A 20,000-nucleotide genomic window follows, 5' to 3' on the forward strand; every position below is an offset into this window, starting at 1 on the left:
CTGCTTCACATAGATGTATCCTTCATAAATAAGCTTCATTTTTCCACGTTCACTTTTGACGAACTCCATGATGGGTTATGTTACTTCTTGTATTTCTTTCGAAAATAAACTTGTGACGAGCTGAGAGAAAGGTTGTGACCCAAAGGCAGGAAGCAATCAACTGAGTAACTTTGTTATAGAACACTCTCCTTTATATACAAAACCTCAAGGCAACAGGACATAACATGTTCACAAGAAACAATGTTACAGAGGGAAAACCGGAGACATGAATTTTCATGTTCGTTTTAGTGCGAGGGAAGAGCGCAGCTACAAGCATAATATATACAAAATAGTTTATGTACGAGCGTGTGACACACGGTTGGTACATGGCTCCCCCCCCCCCTAAAAATGACATACTGTACATGTTAAATAGGGCGGCCTGATCTAGAGAGGTGAACTGTAGGCGAGTCATATATATACAAAAATATTTATGTACGATCGTGTGACACACGGTAGGTACAAACTATAACTTTTACGACCATCATTAGACACTGGCTCCTTAAAATTATTATTATTATTATTATTATTATTATTATTATTATTATTATTATTATTATTTTTTTTTTTTTTATAATTAGTCTTTATTATTATTATTATTATTATTATTATTATTATTATTATTATTATTATTATTATTATTATTATTTTTTTTTTTTTTTTTTTTAAATATTTGTTTGACTATACAGAATTAGCCAATTGGCGATAGCTTTCGAAAATAAACTATAACTCCTACGACCGATTACCTAATTAGGAAATAACTACATAAATGGTAATAAATTTAGGAAATAGATACAATTATTTCTTCAATGACCGAATGAGTAATTAGGTAGACATCTTCGTAAATTGTTACTAAAAAGTAATTACGTAAATGGCAATATGGGGGGCAATTTTCCGGGGGGCAGTAGTCCTACGGGGGCAATTGTCCTGGGGGCAGTTGTCGGGGGGCAACTGTCCTGGGGGCAGTTGTCTCGGGGGCGGTTTGTCCTAGAACCATATATATATATAATATATATATATATATATATATATATATATATATATATATATATATATATATATTATATATATATATAAATATAAATATAAATATATATATATATATATATATATATATATATATATATATATATATATATATATATATATATATATATATATATATATATATATATATATATATATATATATATATATATATATATAATATAAATATAAATATAAATTATATATATATATATATATATATATATATATATATATATATATATATATATATATATAAATATATATATATATATATATATATATATATATATATATATATATATATATATATATATATATATATATATATACATTTATTTATTTGTATGTATGTATACTGTTCTTTTATTATAATAGATTTGCCAACATGAGATTGATGAGGAGAAAATGTCTCTAATGATGAACAAATGTAATATCTTAAGACTCATCTTAAAAGATTCGAAAACTTTCTAATAATCCTTAACCGAGTTTAACTGGTTTAAGGGTCGCTCATGAATAGCACAGACAAGGGAAAGTAACATTGCCCTAGGTAGCAGGACAATGTCTTATATACATATGACAGTGCCCAAGACTCTCTCCACCCAACCAGGGGCCAGGGAGGGCCAAGATGTGTCTGGTGATAAGTCAACAGGTTGACCTATAGGCCTCCCCCCCACACCCCCACAAAAAAATAAAAAACACACACTCCTAGCCCACGAGGATGGTGAGGTTGCAGACACAAAAGAAATAATGAGTTTTGAGCATGATTCAAGCCATAGTTTGGCGATCACCAGGTAAAGAGGTTACGTATTCCAAACACTAATTACCAATTTACCCTTCACTGTAATGATTACATTGAAGGCCAGCCAATAACGTAAAGTCTAACAAACCAAACATTTGCTGCAACGTTTACTTCCACCAGAATACAGAAGAGATAACATAATTACGTATGGATTTACCCAACCTCTAGTTATCACTCTTAAATCCTTAAAAGAATCATTCTTTAATCATAAAATCTGCATTCCACTAAATCTTTATATATAAAGGTTTTTTAAAACTTATGTAAATACGTAGTATTTAACTAATGATTTTGACTCAAAAATTACTTTTCATTCTTCGTGTAAAATTATGAGTAACTACCTTTCCTTGTTTTTAATTTCTGAATTACTTAAGCAGAACCCATCAACAAATTTCAAATGTAACTGCTTTTTCCATATATGTAACACTATATTAGCTCTCATTTCATGAAAATGTTGAACATAATTTTTCTTCATATATCGTTCACTTGTAAACTCAGTTTTTTAAAGTGATAAAAATAATACGAGATTGCATTTAATTATCTTAATTGCTGCACAGAATATTATATATATATATATATATATATATATATATATATATATATATATATATATATATATATATATATATGTATATATATATATATATATATATATATATATATATATATATATATAATATATATATATATATATATATATATATATATATATATATATATATATATAGAATCTTTCTCTTCTACATTTGAAGGCATATATAATATAGGAGTGACAGATAAAAGTAAATAAATAAATAAACACGATAAATATATTTCTATATTTCTATTAAAAAAGCAGAGGAAATGACATTTCCGGTAGATGTATTTCATTGTTCCAAAGTCTATTCATTTTTCAAAACCTTTTTCATTACGTGAATAAAAAAAAACGTACATTTAATAAAATTTCACAGTACTATGAAATATTTTAAATTATATGTAAATGTTATATTAAGAACAGGCATGAAACTTATAGGCAATTTGAAGACAAGAATGTAAAATTAAATTGCCTTTTTGGCTTTGAAATAATATTACTCTCATATTCGAAAGATCAGGTTACAATTACACGACAGGCTTCATCTTTAAAGTTATATTAGAAAATTATTGTTTAAATATGAACAAATAGATGAAAATATATTCTATTCCGTAAAATAGATAAAAATATAATCTATTCCGTAAAATAAATAAAAATATATATATCTTTTTAGTAAAATAGAATGTACAGTTGGACACGAACTTTTGGTACACCTCTCTATCAGGATGTGCACTCAGCCACACCCTTACTGCATGGCGAGTTCTTGTGATTATCTCAGACCACCACCATCTCTCTAAGTCCAACACAATAGTTTTGGCTACTCGCTGCGAAATAAGGGAATGACAAGGTGCACTTCTTGCAAATATGAAAAAGGGTTGATGTATTATTATTATTATTATCATTATTATTATTATTATTATTATCAGTTAACACCTTGAACAAAGAAGAATTGTTTGGCAATCTCAGTGTTGTCAGGTGTATGAGGACAGAGGAGAATCTATAAAGAATAGACCAGACTATTCGGTGTATGGGTAGGCAAAGGGAAAGAACCGTAACCAAAGAGGAGGATCCAATGTACTATTGTCTGGCCAGTCAAAGGATCCCAAAACTCTCTAGCGGTAGTATCTCACTGGTTGCTGGTGTCCTGGCCAACCTACTACCTTAATAATAATAATAATAATAATGATAATAATAATAATAATAATAATAATAATAATAATAATAATAATAATAATAATAATAATAATAATAATAATAATGAGAAACTAAATGCAAGAAAGAAATAGACGTAAATAATAGAAAGCAAACGATTCTTCAATAAAAAATTGGCAGTTGAAAATGAGCAAAATTATAACAATAATATGAAACCAGAAAAAAATTATTATTTTCAACGCATTATTATCTGGCATTATTTCATTCCTAGTTTTTCTCTTTGTCGTCACTAGAGATTTGGTCTTGTTAGAGATAGGTTAGGTTTGGTTAAGTTGGGATGTGTTACGTTATGTTAGGTTAGGTTAGGCTGTGTCAGGTTTGGTTAGGTTAGATTAGGTTAGGTTAGGTTGGAATGGGATAGGTTAAGTTATGTTAACTTGAGTTAGGATAGGTTAATTCAGGGTGGGTCAGGTTGTGTCAGGTTGTTAAGTTACGTTAGGTTGGCTGAGGTTGAGTTAGGTTGGATTGGGTTTAGTTGGGTTAGGTTAGGTTGTGTCAGGTTTAGTTAGGTTACGTTATGTTAAGTTACATTGGGTTGAATTAGGTTGGGTCAGGTTCTGTTAGGTTTAGTTAAGCTGGGTTGGGTTAAATTAAATTATGTGATGATTGCTCCACCTTTAGAAAATTGTAAACATAATGAACTCTACTTCCTTTTAGAAAATACATTATAAGAGACCTAATCTGGAAAAGAATACCAGAGCAACAAGGACGTCGGGTCATCTCAGGAATCAATTAATATCATGAAAGATGAAAGTGAAGACGATTACTCTATCCAGTAAACATTTTCATCATTCACTGTCTAGAGGCTCAAGATAACAATTAATACGCAGGAAGTTACTCATTACTGATTGATCGGGTTTCCTCAAAGTTAGTAGATTAATAGATTAATATTATAGAGAAAATAAGATTATGGCTTTGATTTTCTTCAGAGAAGTTGAGAAATATCAAGGGAGTGAAACTCTTTCAAATGGAAGGTTTTTGGAATAGTTGATATATCAAAAGGTTTAGAGATCGCTCATGAATGGCAGAGACAAGGGGCAGTGACATTACCCTAGAGACTAACCACATATACATATAATCAGATCCCAAGACCCCTCTCCACCCAAGATAGGACCAATGAAGGTCAGGCAATGGCTGCTGATGACTCAGTAGTTTAGTCTATAGGTTCCCTAAACACCCCTATCCTTAGGTCACAAAGGATGGTGAGGTTGTAGACACTTCAAGGAATTATCGAGTTTAAACGGGACTCGAACCCCAGTCCAGCGATCGCCAGAAAAGGAAGCAGTGATAAAATATATATAAAAGGAGTTGTGTAACGTTATTTTTTCATCTGTGTCAAATTCTAGTCAAACCCCATTTCTGTTCATGGGATTTTCTCCTTTCAAATACATAGATAAGTTATGAAAGCCTTTATTGCGTATAAAAAATATTTCCTCATCACAAGGAAGAGGTCATCAGTTCCCGGATGCTCCGTGCAAGTTTTACGAATTATTATAATAGATACAGAAATAATTAGTACAAACACAAACATATGGGTTGCAATTAACGTAATGACATAAGGTGTTAAAAAATCACATTGGTATATTTGTCAGTTTATAGATTCGTCTTAAATATATACTACAAAACACTAAAAAGAACCTGATGAAATATAATGAACCTAATTATGAATAATAATAGGGAAAATGAAAATGAATGAAAAGGGGAAAATTCACTATTAACACTCACCTAAATTAGAATGATCACAAATGTCCATGTGGGTGAATCAGTCGACTGAAATTGTAGAATATTCATTCGGGGGAGTCTAGACCTAGGCAGCAATCGTCATTTAAATAAATGTCCATTTAGCACTGGGACAAGGACTGATGCTTGAACTCCTAACACTAACTTTACAAACCATTGACACTTACTTTACAAACATCAGACACTTACTTTATAAGCAACTGACACTTACTTTACAAACCCCTACCACTAACTTAAAAAATCCCTGACACCTACGTTGCAAACCACTAACACTTACTTTATAAACAGTACCAACAACACTCATATAAGGAGCGAACCTTGTTTTACAAAATTCATAACAATACTTCACTCAATAAAATAACGTGGTTACCCCCTTCAATGGTTCCAGACTCCCCCACTTCAATAGTAACTGAATCCAAAGGACAATTATTAGTTACAGAATGAAAAGCTTCACAACTAAACTCAAACACTTTCGAAAACTTTCGATATCTGCCAGACATTTTCCATAAAAACTTCCCACACTGAAGTTAAGTGTTTGTTTTTCTTGCTTATTTATTTATTTTTATTTTTTTACCCTTATTATCACCAAACGAACGCTGGTACTTTCCACTTATCTTGAATAAATTTTGAGGGCAAAAAACCTAATAATAATTAAAAGATTAATCCAAAATGTGAGAATGATAGCGACCGATATGTGAAATATTTGCTATGTTAATGAAAGGCCAGGTCGAAACCAACCATGCCACGAGAGGCCCTTAAAAGAAATCGGAACTTGACGCTACCTACCTGTCCAAGGATTTACCTGGCGAGACATCGGTCTCTTACCAGCGAGTTTTACCCGATTTCCCGGCCCACCACGTGACACAATTTGTAGTAATTCATTCAAATTACCCCTAATGAGTCAATATGGATAAATATCAACACAACATCGTGTTATAATAGAATTAATTTGTACCTCATACTAGGGATCGAACGCTAGCCCCTTCTAATGAAAGGCCAGGTCGTAACCAACCGTGCCACGAGAGGCCACTAAAAGAAATCGGAACCTGGCGCTACCTAGCTGTCAGAGGATTTACCTGGCGAGACATCAGTCTCTTACCAGCGAGTTTTACCCGATTTCCCGGCCCACCAAGTGACACAATTGGTAGTAATTCATTCAAATTACCCCTAATGAGTCAATATGGATAAATATTAGCACAACATCGTGTTCAAATAGAAATAAAACTATACCTCATACTTGGGATCGAACGCTAGCCCCTTCTAATGAAAGGCCAGGTCGAAACCAACCATGCCACGAGAGGCCATTAAAAGAAATCTGAACCTGACGCTACCTAGCTGTCCGAGGATTTACTGGCATCTTGTGGCATGGTTGGTTTCGACCTGGCCTTTCATTAGAAGGGGCTAGCGTTCGATCCCAAGTATAAGGTACAAATTTATTTCTATTTGAAACAAGATGTTGTGTTGATATTTATCCATATTGACTCATTAGGGATAATTTGAATGAATTACTACCAATTTTGTCACGTGGTGGGCCGGGAAATTGGGTGAAACTCACTGGTAAGAGACTGATGTCTCGCCAGGTAAATCCTCGGACAGCTATGAAGCGTCAGGTTCCAATTTCTTTTAAGGGCCTCTCGTGGCATGGTTGGTTTCGACCTGGCCTTACATTAGATGGGGCTAGCGTTTGATCCCAAATATATATATATATATATATATATATATATATATATATATATATATATATATATATATATATATATATATATATATATATATATATATATATATATATATATATACTTTATATATGTATATAAATATATTTATGTATATATATATAGATATATATATATATATATATATATATATATATATATATATATATATATATATATATATATATATATATATATATATATATATATATATTCATGTATATATATATATATATATATATATATATATATATATATATATATATATATATATATATATATATATATATATATATATATATATATATATATATATACATACTGTATATATATATATATATATATATATATATATATACATATATATATATATATATATATATATATATATATATATATATATATATATATACATTCTGTATATATATATATATATATATATATATATATATATATATATATATATATATATATATATATATATATATATATATATATATATATATATATATATATATAAAAAGAGAAAGAGAGAGAGAGAGAGAGAGAGAGAGAGAGAGAGAGAGAGAGAGAGAGAGATTTTGATATCTATCTATCTTTATATCTATCTATCTTTATATCTATCTATCGTCGATCGATAGATAGGGATAAATAGCTAGATAGGTAAATATATTTTATATATATATATATATATATATATATATATATATATATATATATATATATATATATATATATAAATATATATATATATATATATATATATATATATATATATATATATATATATACATATATATATATATATATATGCATATATATATATATATATATGTATATATATATATATATATATATATATATATATATATATATATATATATATATATATATATATATATTAATATATATATATATATATATATATATATATATATATATATATATATATATATATATATATATATTATATATATATATATATATATATATATATATATATATATATATATATATATATATATATATATATATATATATATATATATATATTATATATATATATATATATATATATATATATATATATATATATATATATATATATATATATATATATATATATATATACTTATATGTATAAATATATATATATATATATATATATATATATATATATATATATATATATATATATATATATATATATATATATATATATATATATATATATATATATATATATATATATATATATATATATATTACTATATATATATATATAATATATATATATTAATAAATATATATATATATATATATATATATTAATATATATTTATATATATATATATATATATATATATATATATATATATATATATATATATATATATATATATATATATATATATATATATATATATATATATATATATATATATATATATATATATATAATATATATATATATATATATATATATATATATATATATATATATATATATATATATATATATATATATAATATATATATATATATATATATATATATATATATATATATATATATATATATGTACATACATATATATAGATATATAAACATATATATATATATATATATATATATATATATATATATATATATATATATATATATATATATATATATACATATATATAAATATATATATAAACATATATATATATATATATATATATATATATATATATATATATATATATATATAAATATATATATATATATATATATATATATATATATATATATATATATATATAAAAGTGTTGGATTTGGATATATATATATATATATATATATATATATATATATATATATATATATATATATATATATATATATATATATATATATATATAATTATATATATATATATATATATATATATATATATATATATATATATATATATATATATATATATATATATATAGGTGTGTGTGTGTATGTGAAAATTCCTGGTTATATTTGTTATATAACATTAAATTTAGTTAACAACACAATATTTCAAATATATCTATACATTTTTTTTAACCTTCATTTGTCCACCAAGGACCCCTCCCCCTCCAAGGACATTAAGGAATGTAATTTATTATTATTATCACGAGGATACATCCAATCAAATTTTCCTAATGACTGAAAGCACCAATGAACATGAATGCTTATTATCAATGTAAATGTAGCATTGTACATTTTTTTTGCAAATGGTTGAGTAACGAAGGTAATGTACCTATGAATAATTTCCGAAATAGCCAAAGAATCAGACCAAGTTATAAACAAACTTCTAAAGCTGCAATTCTGACTCCTGGAATCGAGTATATATCAGGAAATTTGGAAAGAAAAACTCGACAGTTCAGCTTCGGAAAGGAAGAAATTTCAGTTGACTTGAGGACCTACGATCGACGAAGGTGGCAGCCTCGACCCAAACATATGTAAAGTAATTGTCATTTTCACTTGGACTCTTGGCCGAAGTTGAGCGAAGTCTGCCACTTAAAAGAGGATAATCTGGAGGGAAGTAAATGATAGAGACATGCAAGACACATTAGCATTTAAATTACCTTCGTCACACGGTTTTTCTTCGGAGATGTAATCAATAGCTGAGAGGAACTTTTCTGGCAAGGTGACAGAGATTTCAGGATAAGTTACCTTTCTTAAAGAACTTCTGAAGAAGTAGTTTTTTAAAGGACTTCGGGATATGATGCTCTTTTTAAAGGACTTCAGAACAAATTACATCTTTTAAAATACTGCATGATAAGGTATATTTTTTTTAATGACTCGAGGCAAGATACTTTTTTTTAATGGATCCAGGATAAGTTACTTCTTTAATGGCTTCAGGATATATTACTTTGTTTAAATGACTTCAGGATAAGTTATTTTTTTTAAATGACCTCAACTTAAGTTACTTTTTTTTATTGACTTTAGGATTAAGGTACCTAATTATTCCATAATTATTTCATGAATATTATTTATTAATTATTATCCCTTATTCATATATTATTTCATAAACATGTTCATAATTGCTAATAATAATTTCATAATCATTCATTAACCTCTTCCGTGCGTGCATTCAAGCATAAGGAAGAAGCGTTAAAGCAATAGTGGCACCAATTTCTTGATATTCTCTTAATAACTATAATTTATCCATCAAAAGCTGATTGTCGCATTTCAGGAATATGTTGAATGAAATTTCTGTCTACGTCATCAATTTGGAAACGTTGGGAAAAATTATGATAACAAGGGTTGTTGATGTGGCCTATTGGTAACTTCTCCGCCTGGTGATCGCCAGACAGGAGAGAGAGAGAGAGAGAGAGAGAGAGAGAGAGAGAGAGAGAGAGAGAGAGAGATTATGTAGTTTATTTAAAAAAAAAAAACATACACCATTAACAATTTCCTAGAAAGACCATGAAAGTAAAAAGATAGTTTTACAGAACCAAAAGGTGAATGTTTTTTTTTTTTTTATACTTTTATTTTTATCTCAGTTCATTTTGGAGCATTCCAACATTTTCATCAGTGTTTGAACTTGTACTTAGAACTCCAAATGAAGCCCTGAGCCTTTTGAAACGAGACACAGGAAACGAGATTTAAGTTTTTTTCTGCAAAGTTTACTCAGCGCCTAAATATGAAGAAGTTTCCAGCGCTCATTTTCCGGCCAGTAATAAATGGTGTCTGAAAATTAATTCTAATTACGAAGTGTTTTGTGAATAAAATAGCGGAGGCGCAGTTTATTAATCCTGCCTTCCTAGCATCCTTCTTCTACTTAATGTTATTGCTTTTGTATATCTCGCTCTCTCCCGCACTGATAGTAGAACAACCTGTTATAGCTTGCCATCGCATGTTTCACATTGCTTGAATTTTTGTGACTTTTTTGCCCTCAGCTGTTTATATATAAGCTCGCTGTCTTGTTGAATGAAGTTACTTCATTCACCTTGGCATATTGTTAATCCCTAAAGGAATTGTAGTTGGTTGCAAAAGGTAGAGATGAAAAATCGACAATCAGTGAATTTTGTTAATATCTTAAGCAGAAAAAAAAAATTATATCGTTAACGATTAGATTAATAGTTTATGACATTATTATTTAAACTATATAATTCACTGCAGTCAATCGAAATGATTTGAAACGAAGGAAAGTATAAAATCATTTCCAAAATATTTCTTTATCATTTTTGACAAGCCTGGAAAAAACAACTTTCAAATTCTGATTTTCTTGAGTTGATCATTACTCTCTTGTGCTATCATTCTTTTCTTCCTCTCTCATTTATAAGTACATTGCTCATGTTAACAATTATCAGTGTGTTACGAAGAATTATCCCAAGAATAATAACTTATTTTAAGCGTGACTAGCTCAGCGTCATTCTATAAGCGATCTTACTTAAGAAATTCACGTTTCTTATAACTTCATTCACTTTGCCAATGTTGGTTTATGAATAATAGAATTCCATTGTATTTAAAATCCCTTATATGAATTTTTTAAGCTAAAAGAAATTAACAAAGTAATCAGATATGTAAATCTAATTCGAAAACCTTCAAGTGTCTCGCTCTGATATTTCTTTCAATTCGAAGAATTTTCGATATTTAAGAAGAGAGAGAGAGAGAGAGAGAGAGAGAGAGAGAGAGAGAGAGAGAGAGAGAGAGAGAGAGAGAGAGAGAGAGAGAGAGAGATAGTTATTTATATACTTATCTATTGTTTATTATCTAAAATGTCGTAAATTGTTATAAAATTTTGTATTTTGATTGTAAAATGTTTAGTATGGTCAAGACTAAAATATTTGTAATTTAAGGGACTGCATATCTGAGGATTTCTTGTGGTGCGTTGCCGAGTCTGGGTAGCGGAGTTCAGATGAGACGAGTGTATTCAAGACGGTTGTCCTTTTACAATCAGTTGCCGTCAGAGACACACCCACTTTCCGGAAGGGTTATTGCTTCCTTGTGTTTAGAGGAAATGGGGACGGATTATTGGTGTCCAGTGAAAGGCTTGGAGAGAAAATGTGTTAGTACTTAACTTTATTATAATATATTAAATAATTGTTTCCAGTGTGGTGTTATTCTTAGAGTAATTGCGTGGTAATGCTTGGTAGTAACTACCTAGTTTACTACCTTTCTTGTTTCAGTTCAATATGTTTGTGAGTTTATAATGTTAAGTTAACTTTGTAATTATTAGTAATGGATAATTGTTCTATTTATGTTCACGTAATTTACTGCTATCTTTGTTTAATGTTTTTCATTGCTATATATATTTATGCTTCAAGTTTATTTGAATTACTTAATTATCTCGTTATAGTTGTACTTTCCAAGAAAAATTTGTGATTTTTAGTTTTTTCTCTTGATATTTATTTAGGATTTGTTTTAGTATTTTGAATTACTTATGTTTCAGGTTGAAACACAATAATAAAAAAAAGCATTGCAACATCTTTCGTTACTTTCACTGCACATCCAACATTTCAACACATATGGCACTCTGTTATTATGGAGGAAGAACTGCAGCAAGCTAAAAATGACCGAGCACAGGCCAAGAGGACCTACACGAGAAAATGCAACATATTCGAGGACACTGTTGGACAAGCTAGTGCTTCAACAGCGCTGACTGAGGTTTATGAAGAAGTCTGTAAGGCTTTTAATAAGGTTGAAGTTTCTCATGAGAGGTATGAATCCATTTTCATTAAGGTTGGTGCCAAAGAGGAACATTTAATTGAGTGTGACGAATATATTGATAGTTTGGAAAGAAGGAAAGTCCAGATTATGTGTAAATACAAAAAAAAAAAAATATTCATGTGGTACAGGACTCTAGTGTTAGAAGTGTTAAGGTGAAGGCTTTGCAACCCCCTCAGTTTAGTGGAGACATTAGAGATTTTCCGAATTTTAGAGATGATTATAAAAAATTAATGGTACATAGTTTTGGAAAGGAGCCCTATGCACTGAGGTCATGTTTAAGTGGTGAAGCATTAAATACTGTCAGAGGTATTGAAAATGACTATGATGAAATGCTTAGTAGGTTAGATTTAAGGTATGGGGATAACCGCAAATTAGTTGATGCAGTACTTTCAGACTTAAAATCGATCAAGCCTGTTAATGATGGTGATAATAGAGCGTTTGTCAAAATGGTAGAGAGAGTTGAGAGGTGTTGGTTAGACTTACAGAAGATGGACCTTGAAGGGGAAATGAATACCGCTAACACAGTAAGCTACATAGAAAAGTTACTCCCTATTACACAAAAACGTGAGTGGGTACAAATAGCAGAAGAACATAGAAGCTCCACTGAATTGTTTAAACATCTTATGGCGTTTCTGCTTAAAGAAAAAAGTGTACTGGAATATATGAGTTCAGATATCAGGACACGTTCGAGTTCTAGGATTTGTCATAATATATCAGGTCAAGTTTATGAAGAAGATATGATAGCATCCATTAAGGGTATTCCAGAAAAACATAATGAATTACTCCAACGTGTAGATCAGGTAACTCAAATAGTCACTAATTTGTGTAAGGATGATGATGCTTTGCAAACAGGGAAGTGCTTATTACACGAAAAAGGCACTCATAACACTAGGAGCTGTTCAGTATTTGGCAATCTACTAGTGGGTAATTTTGAGAAGTTTGAAACTGAAAGGAAAATGCGAGCATGTTTCAATTGTCTGAAAGCTGGTCATATATCAAATTTTTTCCGTCTCAAGAATACTTGTAACGTAATAACTGAAGGTCAAAGATGTGGAAAATATCATCATTCATTACTTCATGGAGCATTTTCAGAGGGTCTGATGTACAGTACTACTCTTTCCGTCAAATCCAAATATTTATTAAGAGACAAAGCACTGCTAATGATTAGTAAATTATACAGCAATGGCACACCTTTGAATACATTGTGGGACCCTGGAAGTGATATAACACTAATAACATTTGCTACTGCTTATAAACTAGGTTTGAAGGGTAGAGACATTGAATTAACTATCACTAAGGTAGGAAGAAAGGTAGAACTTATAAAGAGTAAAGAATATGTAATCAAAGTGACTGATCTTGAAGGTGAACACTGGTATATCACGGCTTACGGCATAGAAGAGATAACATCTGAAGCATGTAAGGTACACCTGACAAATATCGTTCTTTTGTTTGATGATATCCGTCTTTCTGATGTGGAACGTCCATTTGGTGAAATAGAGTTGTTAGTAGGATCCGATTGGTGTACACTTATGCCACAAGTCAAACAGTCTGTTGGGAATTTACAATTGATCCAAAACATGTTCGGATAAGGCATAAGAGGCTCCCATCCATCGATTAAGTTTGAATCTTCGAACAATAGTTTCAACGTCAAAGTTAATCAAATTTCTAGTGTGGTTATAGTAGAGGAAATTAATGTTAACAATAATGAATTTTTAAGGATGGATTTAGATAAATTTTTCAACATTGAAAGCTTGGGCACGTACTGTATACCGAAATGTGGAGCATGCAAATGTGGATCATGTACATTAGGTGATAAAAGTTATACAATTAGAGAAGAAAAGGAGTTAGACATGACTTCAAAGGGCTTAGAATATAACTGAGGAAAAATATTGGACCGTTAAATATCCCTGGATTAGGGACCCTAATGAATTGCCTAACAATGTGGCGGTGGCTATTGCAAGAATGAGATCAACAGAGAAGCGATTAACTAAGATAGGTTATAAATATACACAACTGTATAATGATCAAATAAGATATGTTGAGTAGAGGCGTTGCAAGAAAATTATCTTGGAAGGAAATGAGTGAATATGATGGTCCTATACACTATATTCACCATCATGAAGTATTAAAAGAAAGTTCAACCTCAACCCCAGACAGAATAGTGTTCAATTCTTCAGCAGATTACATGGGCCACAGACTTAATGATTATTGAGCAAATGGACCAGATTTATTGAATGACCTAGTGGGAATTTTATTAAAATTCCGTCAGAACAATATTGCTGTCATAGGGGATATATCCAAAATGTATAATGCAGTAAGATTGAAAGAATTAGAGCAGCACACCCACAGATTCGTATGGCGAGATGCAGATTATGGTAGACCCCCGAACCACCATGTACTTACAGCTGTGGGTTTTGGAGACCGACCTAGCGGTGTCATTGCTATAACAGCTCTTAAGAAAACTGCTTCAATTAAGGAGAATGAATTTCCAGAGATCAAGAACATTATAGATAGGATTATATATGTAGATGATATTATTTTTAGTTGTGAAGATGTAAATAAACCTAAAAAGCTTATGGGTAATATGAATTTGGTGCTAAATGAGGGTGGTTTCAAAATCAAACATTGGATTACGTCTAACAATGAAACTTTAGACAATGAATTAAAATTGTTATATGCTGGTGAGGAAAAGGTTCTTGGTTTACACTGGATTCCTAGAAAAGATATATTCTTCTTCAAGATTAAGGTGGACTTTAATAGATCCAAGAAAAGAATTTTCAAAAATGGAATAGACATAAATACATCCAATCGGATAATACCCAAAGACTTAACAAAGAGAATGGTGCTTAGTCAAGTATCTACGATTTATGAGCCTTTAGGACTTATCATCCCCTTCACTTTGAATGCAAAAGTCTTAATGAGAGAGCTAATCACAATTAGTCGATCGGAAGGCAATAGATGTGACTGGGACGATCCCATGTCTGACGAAATGAGAGAGAAGTGGAGTAAATTTTTTATTGATATGCGAGAGTTGGAGTTTTTGTCATATGCGAGATGTGTAAAACCCCTAGATGCAAAAGGGGATCCAATGCTAGTTATATTTTCAGACGGCAGTTCAGTTGCATATGGTGCATGTGCTTATGTAAGGGGGATTCTTATGTATCGCAATTGATCCTTGCTAAGAACAGAATTGCTCCCACCAAAAAATTGACAATACCTAGATTAGAGTTATGTGGTGCCGTACTGTCATGTAGATTAAGAGATATAATTGTGAAACAAATAAGTGATTGGAAATTCAAATCTATTGTACATATTGTTGACTCATCAATTGTAAGAGCACAGATTCAGAAAGAATCTTATGTATTTAATACCTTTGTAGACAACAGGGTGGCAGAAATTCAGTCTAGAACAGACCCTACTGAATGGTGGTGGGTAAATAGTAAGAACAATCCAGAAGATTTTACCACTAGACCATGTCCTCCTAACGTCTTGCATGAAAATTCTATGTGGCAAAAGGGACCAGCCTTTATGTCGCGCCCATTTGATACTGGGCCTATAAGTCAGTCTTGCAACGATGAAGTTCCTGATAAGGTTGGTATTGTTTTGACTTGTAGACAGAAAAGCTTTGATGAAGAAAAGACTAGTGTGATTAACATGAGTCGGTTTAGCAGTTACACAAAATTATTGAGAGTTACTGCAAGAGTTATTGCAGCATTTAAAGTTAAGTTATTAAAGTCTATAGCATGCTTGCCAACTCCTGAATAAGTGCATGAAGCAGAAATGTATTTGATACAGATAGAACAAAGCAAGTTACAATCTGATTGGAGGAAGGCCTACCGTCGTTTGGGTCCAAGTATAGACAACGGTATCATATTCGTAGGTGAGAGAATTGCAAATTGGTTAAAGGAAAATTGGAACCAAGACAGAATTATTTTGATGCCGTCAAATAGTCATCTTATTATATATTCAGCACTTGCATAATAGTGACCACAGTGGAGTCAAAACCACTTTAGCTAAATTCCAATGTAAGTACCGGGTTATTAGTGCCAGAATACTAATAAAGTTTATTAAGAATAAATGTATCGCATGTAAAAGAATAAGTGCTCAAACTGTTGCTCAGAAGATGGGTCAAGTTGCCCAGGAAAGATTACGTCCTACTCCTCCTTAATACCATACTTCATTAGACTTATTTGGCCCAATTACTATTAGAGATACGGTAAAACGTAGAACATATGGAAAAGCTTATGGAGTAATATTCAATTGCCTTGTTTCACGAGCAGTATATGTAGATTTGGCAGAAAGTTATGACACAAAAGGTTTCTTGACAGTTTTCCAGAGATTTATAACAATTAGAGGATATCCTAAGACCATACATTTTGATTTGGGAAGTCAATTAGTTGCTGCTTGCAAGGAACTCAGGTTAGACAAGTCGAAGCTTCAAATATATGGTGCTAGCGGTAGTACTACTTGGATTTTCAATAAGTCTGCTGACGCTCCTTGGCAGAATGGATGTAGTGAAGCACTAATAAAATCTGTTAAACGTGCTGTACTCATTGCTATTGGAGATAGTAAATTGACATTCGGAGAAATGCAAACAGTGCTTTTTGAAGTAGCTGATTTATTGAATTCCACACCGATTGGCATCAAACCTGGCAGAGACTGTGAACTTGGATCATATTTATGTCCTAATGACCTGATATTAGGCTGAGCAAGTAGTAAAATTCAAGCAGATATGAAATTTGTAGATAAAAAATATAAGGATAGGTTGGAATTCATGCAACGTATCGTAGACTGTTTTTGGAAAAAGTGGCAGAGAGACTAATTTGCAACATTGATGGTAAGGCAAAAATGGCATGTGTAAAAAAGGAATGTTAAACCTGGGGATATCGTATTAGTACAAGACAGCAACACCATACGTGGACAATGGAAACTTGCTCAGGTAACATCAGTCCTGTCAGGCAGAGATCACAAGGTTAGAGATGTTAGTGTCCGTTACAAAATCCAGAGACCAGGAAGACTGTATGAAGGCCAAGATGATGTGTGTGTAAATATATCTGTACATAGGTTAGTTGTTCTTCTTTCTATTGAAGAAAATTGCTAATTTGGGTAGGGGGAGTGTATCGTCTGGGACGATGGTTACTTATATACTTATCTATTGTTTATCATCTAAAATGTCGTAAATTGTTATAAAATATTTTATTTTGATTGTAAAATGTTTAGTATGGTCAAGACTAAAATACTTGTAATTTAAGGGACTGCATTTCTGAGGATTTCTTGTGGTGCGTTGCCGAGTCTGGGTAGCGGAGTTCAGATGAGACGAGTGTATTCAAGACGGTTGTCCTTTTACAATCAGTTGCCGTCAGAGACACACCCACTTTCCGGAAGGGTTATTGCTTCCTTGTGTTTAGAGGAAATGGGGACGGATTATTGGTGTCCAGTGAAAGGCTTGGAGAGAAAATGTGTTAGTACTTAACTTTATTATAATATATTAAATAATTGTTTCCAGTGTGGTGTTATTCTTAGCGTAATTGCGTGGTAATGCTTGGTAGTAACTACCTAGTTTACTACCTTTCTTGTTTCAGTTCAATATGTTTGTGAGTTTATAATGTTAAGTTAACTTTGTAATTATTAGTAATGGATAATTGTTCTATTTATGTTCACGTAATTTACTGCTATCTTTGTTTAATGTTTTTCATTGCTATATATATTTATGCTTCAAGTTTATTTGAATTACTTAATTATCTCGTTATAGTTTGTACTTTCCAAGAAAGGTTTTGTGAATTTTAATTTTTTCACTTAATATTTATTTAGGATTTTTTTTTTAGTATTTTGAATTACTTAGGTTTCAGGTTGAAACGCATTAATAAAAAAAAAGCATTGCAACATCTTTCGTTACTTTCACTGCACATCCAACAATATATAGCACTCGTGAACCCGAGCCGTCAAAACTGATGTATTTACTTAGATATGCACAAACACGCACGCAAACTGATTCAACCCTTCCCACCCCCTCCCCCAATCCTAACTTTAATATAGTAGTTTCAGCAATTTGTGGAATATTGTGATTTCCAAGTCTACCTCTCGGCGTAGCCCTTCTCAACAGGGTATGACTATTCTCTCTCTCCTCACCTGATGGAAGAGGGGAGAATGAGCAGTCGTACGTCTGGAAATGCCGCTGAGAGGGAGAAGATCATATGTATATATGGTCAATTTTTAGGGCATTTTCCTACTTGCAAGGGCAATGTCACTGTCCCTGTGCTCTGCCATTCATGAGTGACCTTTAAACCCGTAGAAATCAGAAAAGTTGGTATTTCAGGCCAACCATTTATGTTATATATATATATATATATATATATATATATATATATATATATATATATATATATATATATATATATATATATATATATATATATATATATATATATATATATATATATATTATGAGGGACAGAGAGAGAGAGAGAGAGAGAGAGAGAGAGAGAGAGAGAGAGAGAGAGAGAGAGAGAGAGAGAGAGAAAGTAGCTTCATGAATCTTGAACATTAAGTTCAAACGACCTCATTAATAACCTCGGTTAGGTTTCATCAGTGAAGTAATGACTACAAAGATAATAATAACATTTTCCATAATAGTATATTAATATTGGTAGATTTTCCCATTACGCAGAAATAATGATTCTCGGATATTGAAGAATAAATGATTGCAGGACTCGATACAGTGGATAATGAAGAATGTCTAGATTTTAGCTCTCTTTCGTCCATATTATATTGTGTAATATATATATATATATATATATATATATATATATATATATATATATATATATATATATATATATATATATATATATATATATATATATATATATATATATATATATATATATATATATATAATGTGTGTGTATATATAGGTGTATAAATGTATATATAACAACAGCTCAACAACCGATGCAGCTGTTTTTAGTCCACTGCAGGACAAAGGGCTCAGCTGTGTCCTTATTCATGTCTGAAGTTTGGCCAGTTCTCATCACCACGCTGGCCACTGCGGATTGGTGATGTTAGGAAATATCTAACAGCAAACCAACCTAGTATGGGGGTCTCTGGCTACTGTAGTACAGCTCCGCTGATCATAGTGATACACAAAGCCTTTCACCACGTTAATGTACCCCCACTCAGAGAGGGACTTATATACTTAGAGACT

General features: G+C 30.6%; 3 protein-coding genes across 3 annotated transcripts in view; 2 read left to right on the top strand and 1 right to left on the bottom strand.

The window, feature by feature from the left end:
- The window catches only part of LOC137625563 (uncharacterized), a 12,012-nt gene extending 932 nt beyond the window's left edge, over positions 1-11,080 (bottom strand). The window contains exons 1-3 of the mRNA XM_068356474.1: positions 11,073-11,080; positions 9,706-9,809; positions 9,545-9,652 (exon numbers count right to left, since the gene is read on the bottom strand). Coding sequence (XP_068212575.1) covers positions 9,545-9,652; positions 9,706-9,809; positions 11,073-11,080 — 220 coding nt within the window. The remainder of the gene's footprint in view (positions 1-9,544; positions 9,653-9,705; positions 9,810-11,072) is intronic.
- Positions 11,081-12,610: 1,530 nt separating this feature from the next.
- LOC137625565 (uncharacterized) lies at positions 12,611-14,385 on the top strand. The gene is made up of 2 exons (XM_068356475.1): positions 12,611-12,808; positions 12,925-14,385. Exons 1-2 carry the CDS (start codon positions 12,611-12,613, stop codon positions 14,383-14,385), a joined length of 1,659 nt encoding a protein of 552 aa, XP_068212576.1.
- A 713-nt stretch (positions 14,386-15,098) lies between these two features.
- Positions 15,099-16,561, top strand: LOC137625566 (uncharacterized). The gene is made up of 2 exons (XM_068356476.1): positions 15,099-15,930; positions 16,176-16,561. The coding sequence occupies exons 1-2, from the start codon at positions 15,099-15,101 to the stop codon at positions 16,559-16,561; spliced, it is 1,218 nt and encodes a 405-aa protein (XP_068212577.1).
- The last annotated feature ends 3,439 nt before the right edge of the window (positions 16,562-20,000 follow it).

The sequence above is a fragment of the Palaemon carinicauda genome, chromosome 32, assembly GCF_036898095.1.
Source record: "Palaemon carinicauda isolate YSFRI2023 chromosome 32, ASM3689809v2, whole genome shotgun sequence".
NCBI classification, from domain to species: domain Eukaryota; kingdom Metazoa; phylum Arthropoda; class Malacostraca; order Decapoda; family Palaemonidae; genus Palaemon; species Palaemon carinicauda.

What these genes read in the sequence shown, in the direction of transcription:
- LOC137625566 (XM_068356476.1), top strand. Translation starts at nt 15,099, where the DNA reads ATGTATAATGCAGTAAGATTGAAAGAATTAGAGCAGCACACCCACAGA. An exon ending in TTCAGTTGCATATGGTGCAT is followed by an intron (nt 15,931 to 16,175) that starts GTGCTTATGTAA and finishes ATACCTTTGTAG; the next exon opens with ACAACAGGGTGGCAGAAATT.
- LOC137625565 (XM_068356475.1), top strand. Translation starts at nt 12,611, where the DNA reads ATGGAGGAAGAACTGCAGCAAGCTAAAAATGACCGAGCACAGGCCAAG. An exon ending in ATGAATCCATTTTCATTAAG is followed by an intron (nt 12,809 to 12,924) that starts GTTGGTGCCAAA and finishes CATGTGGTACAG; the next exon opens with GACTCTAGTGTTAGAAGTGT.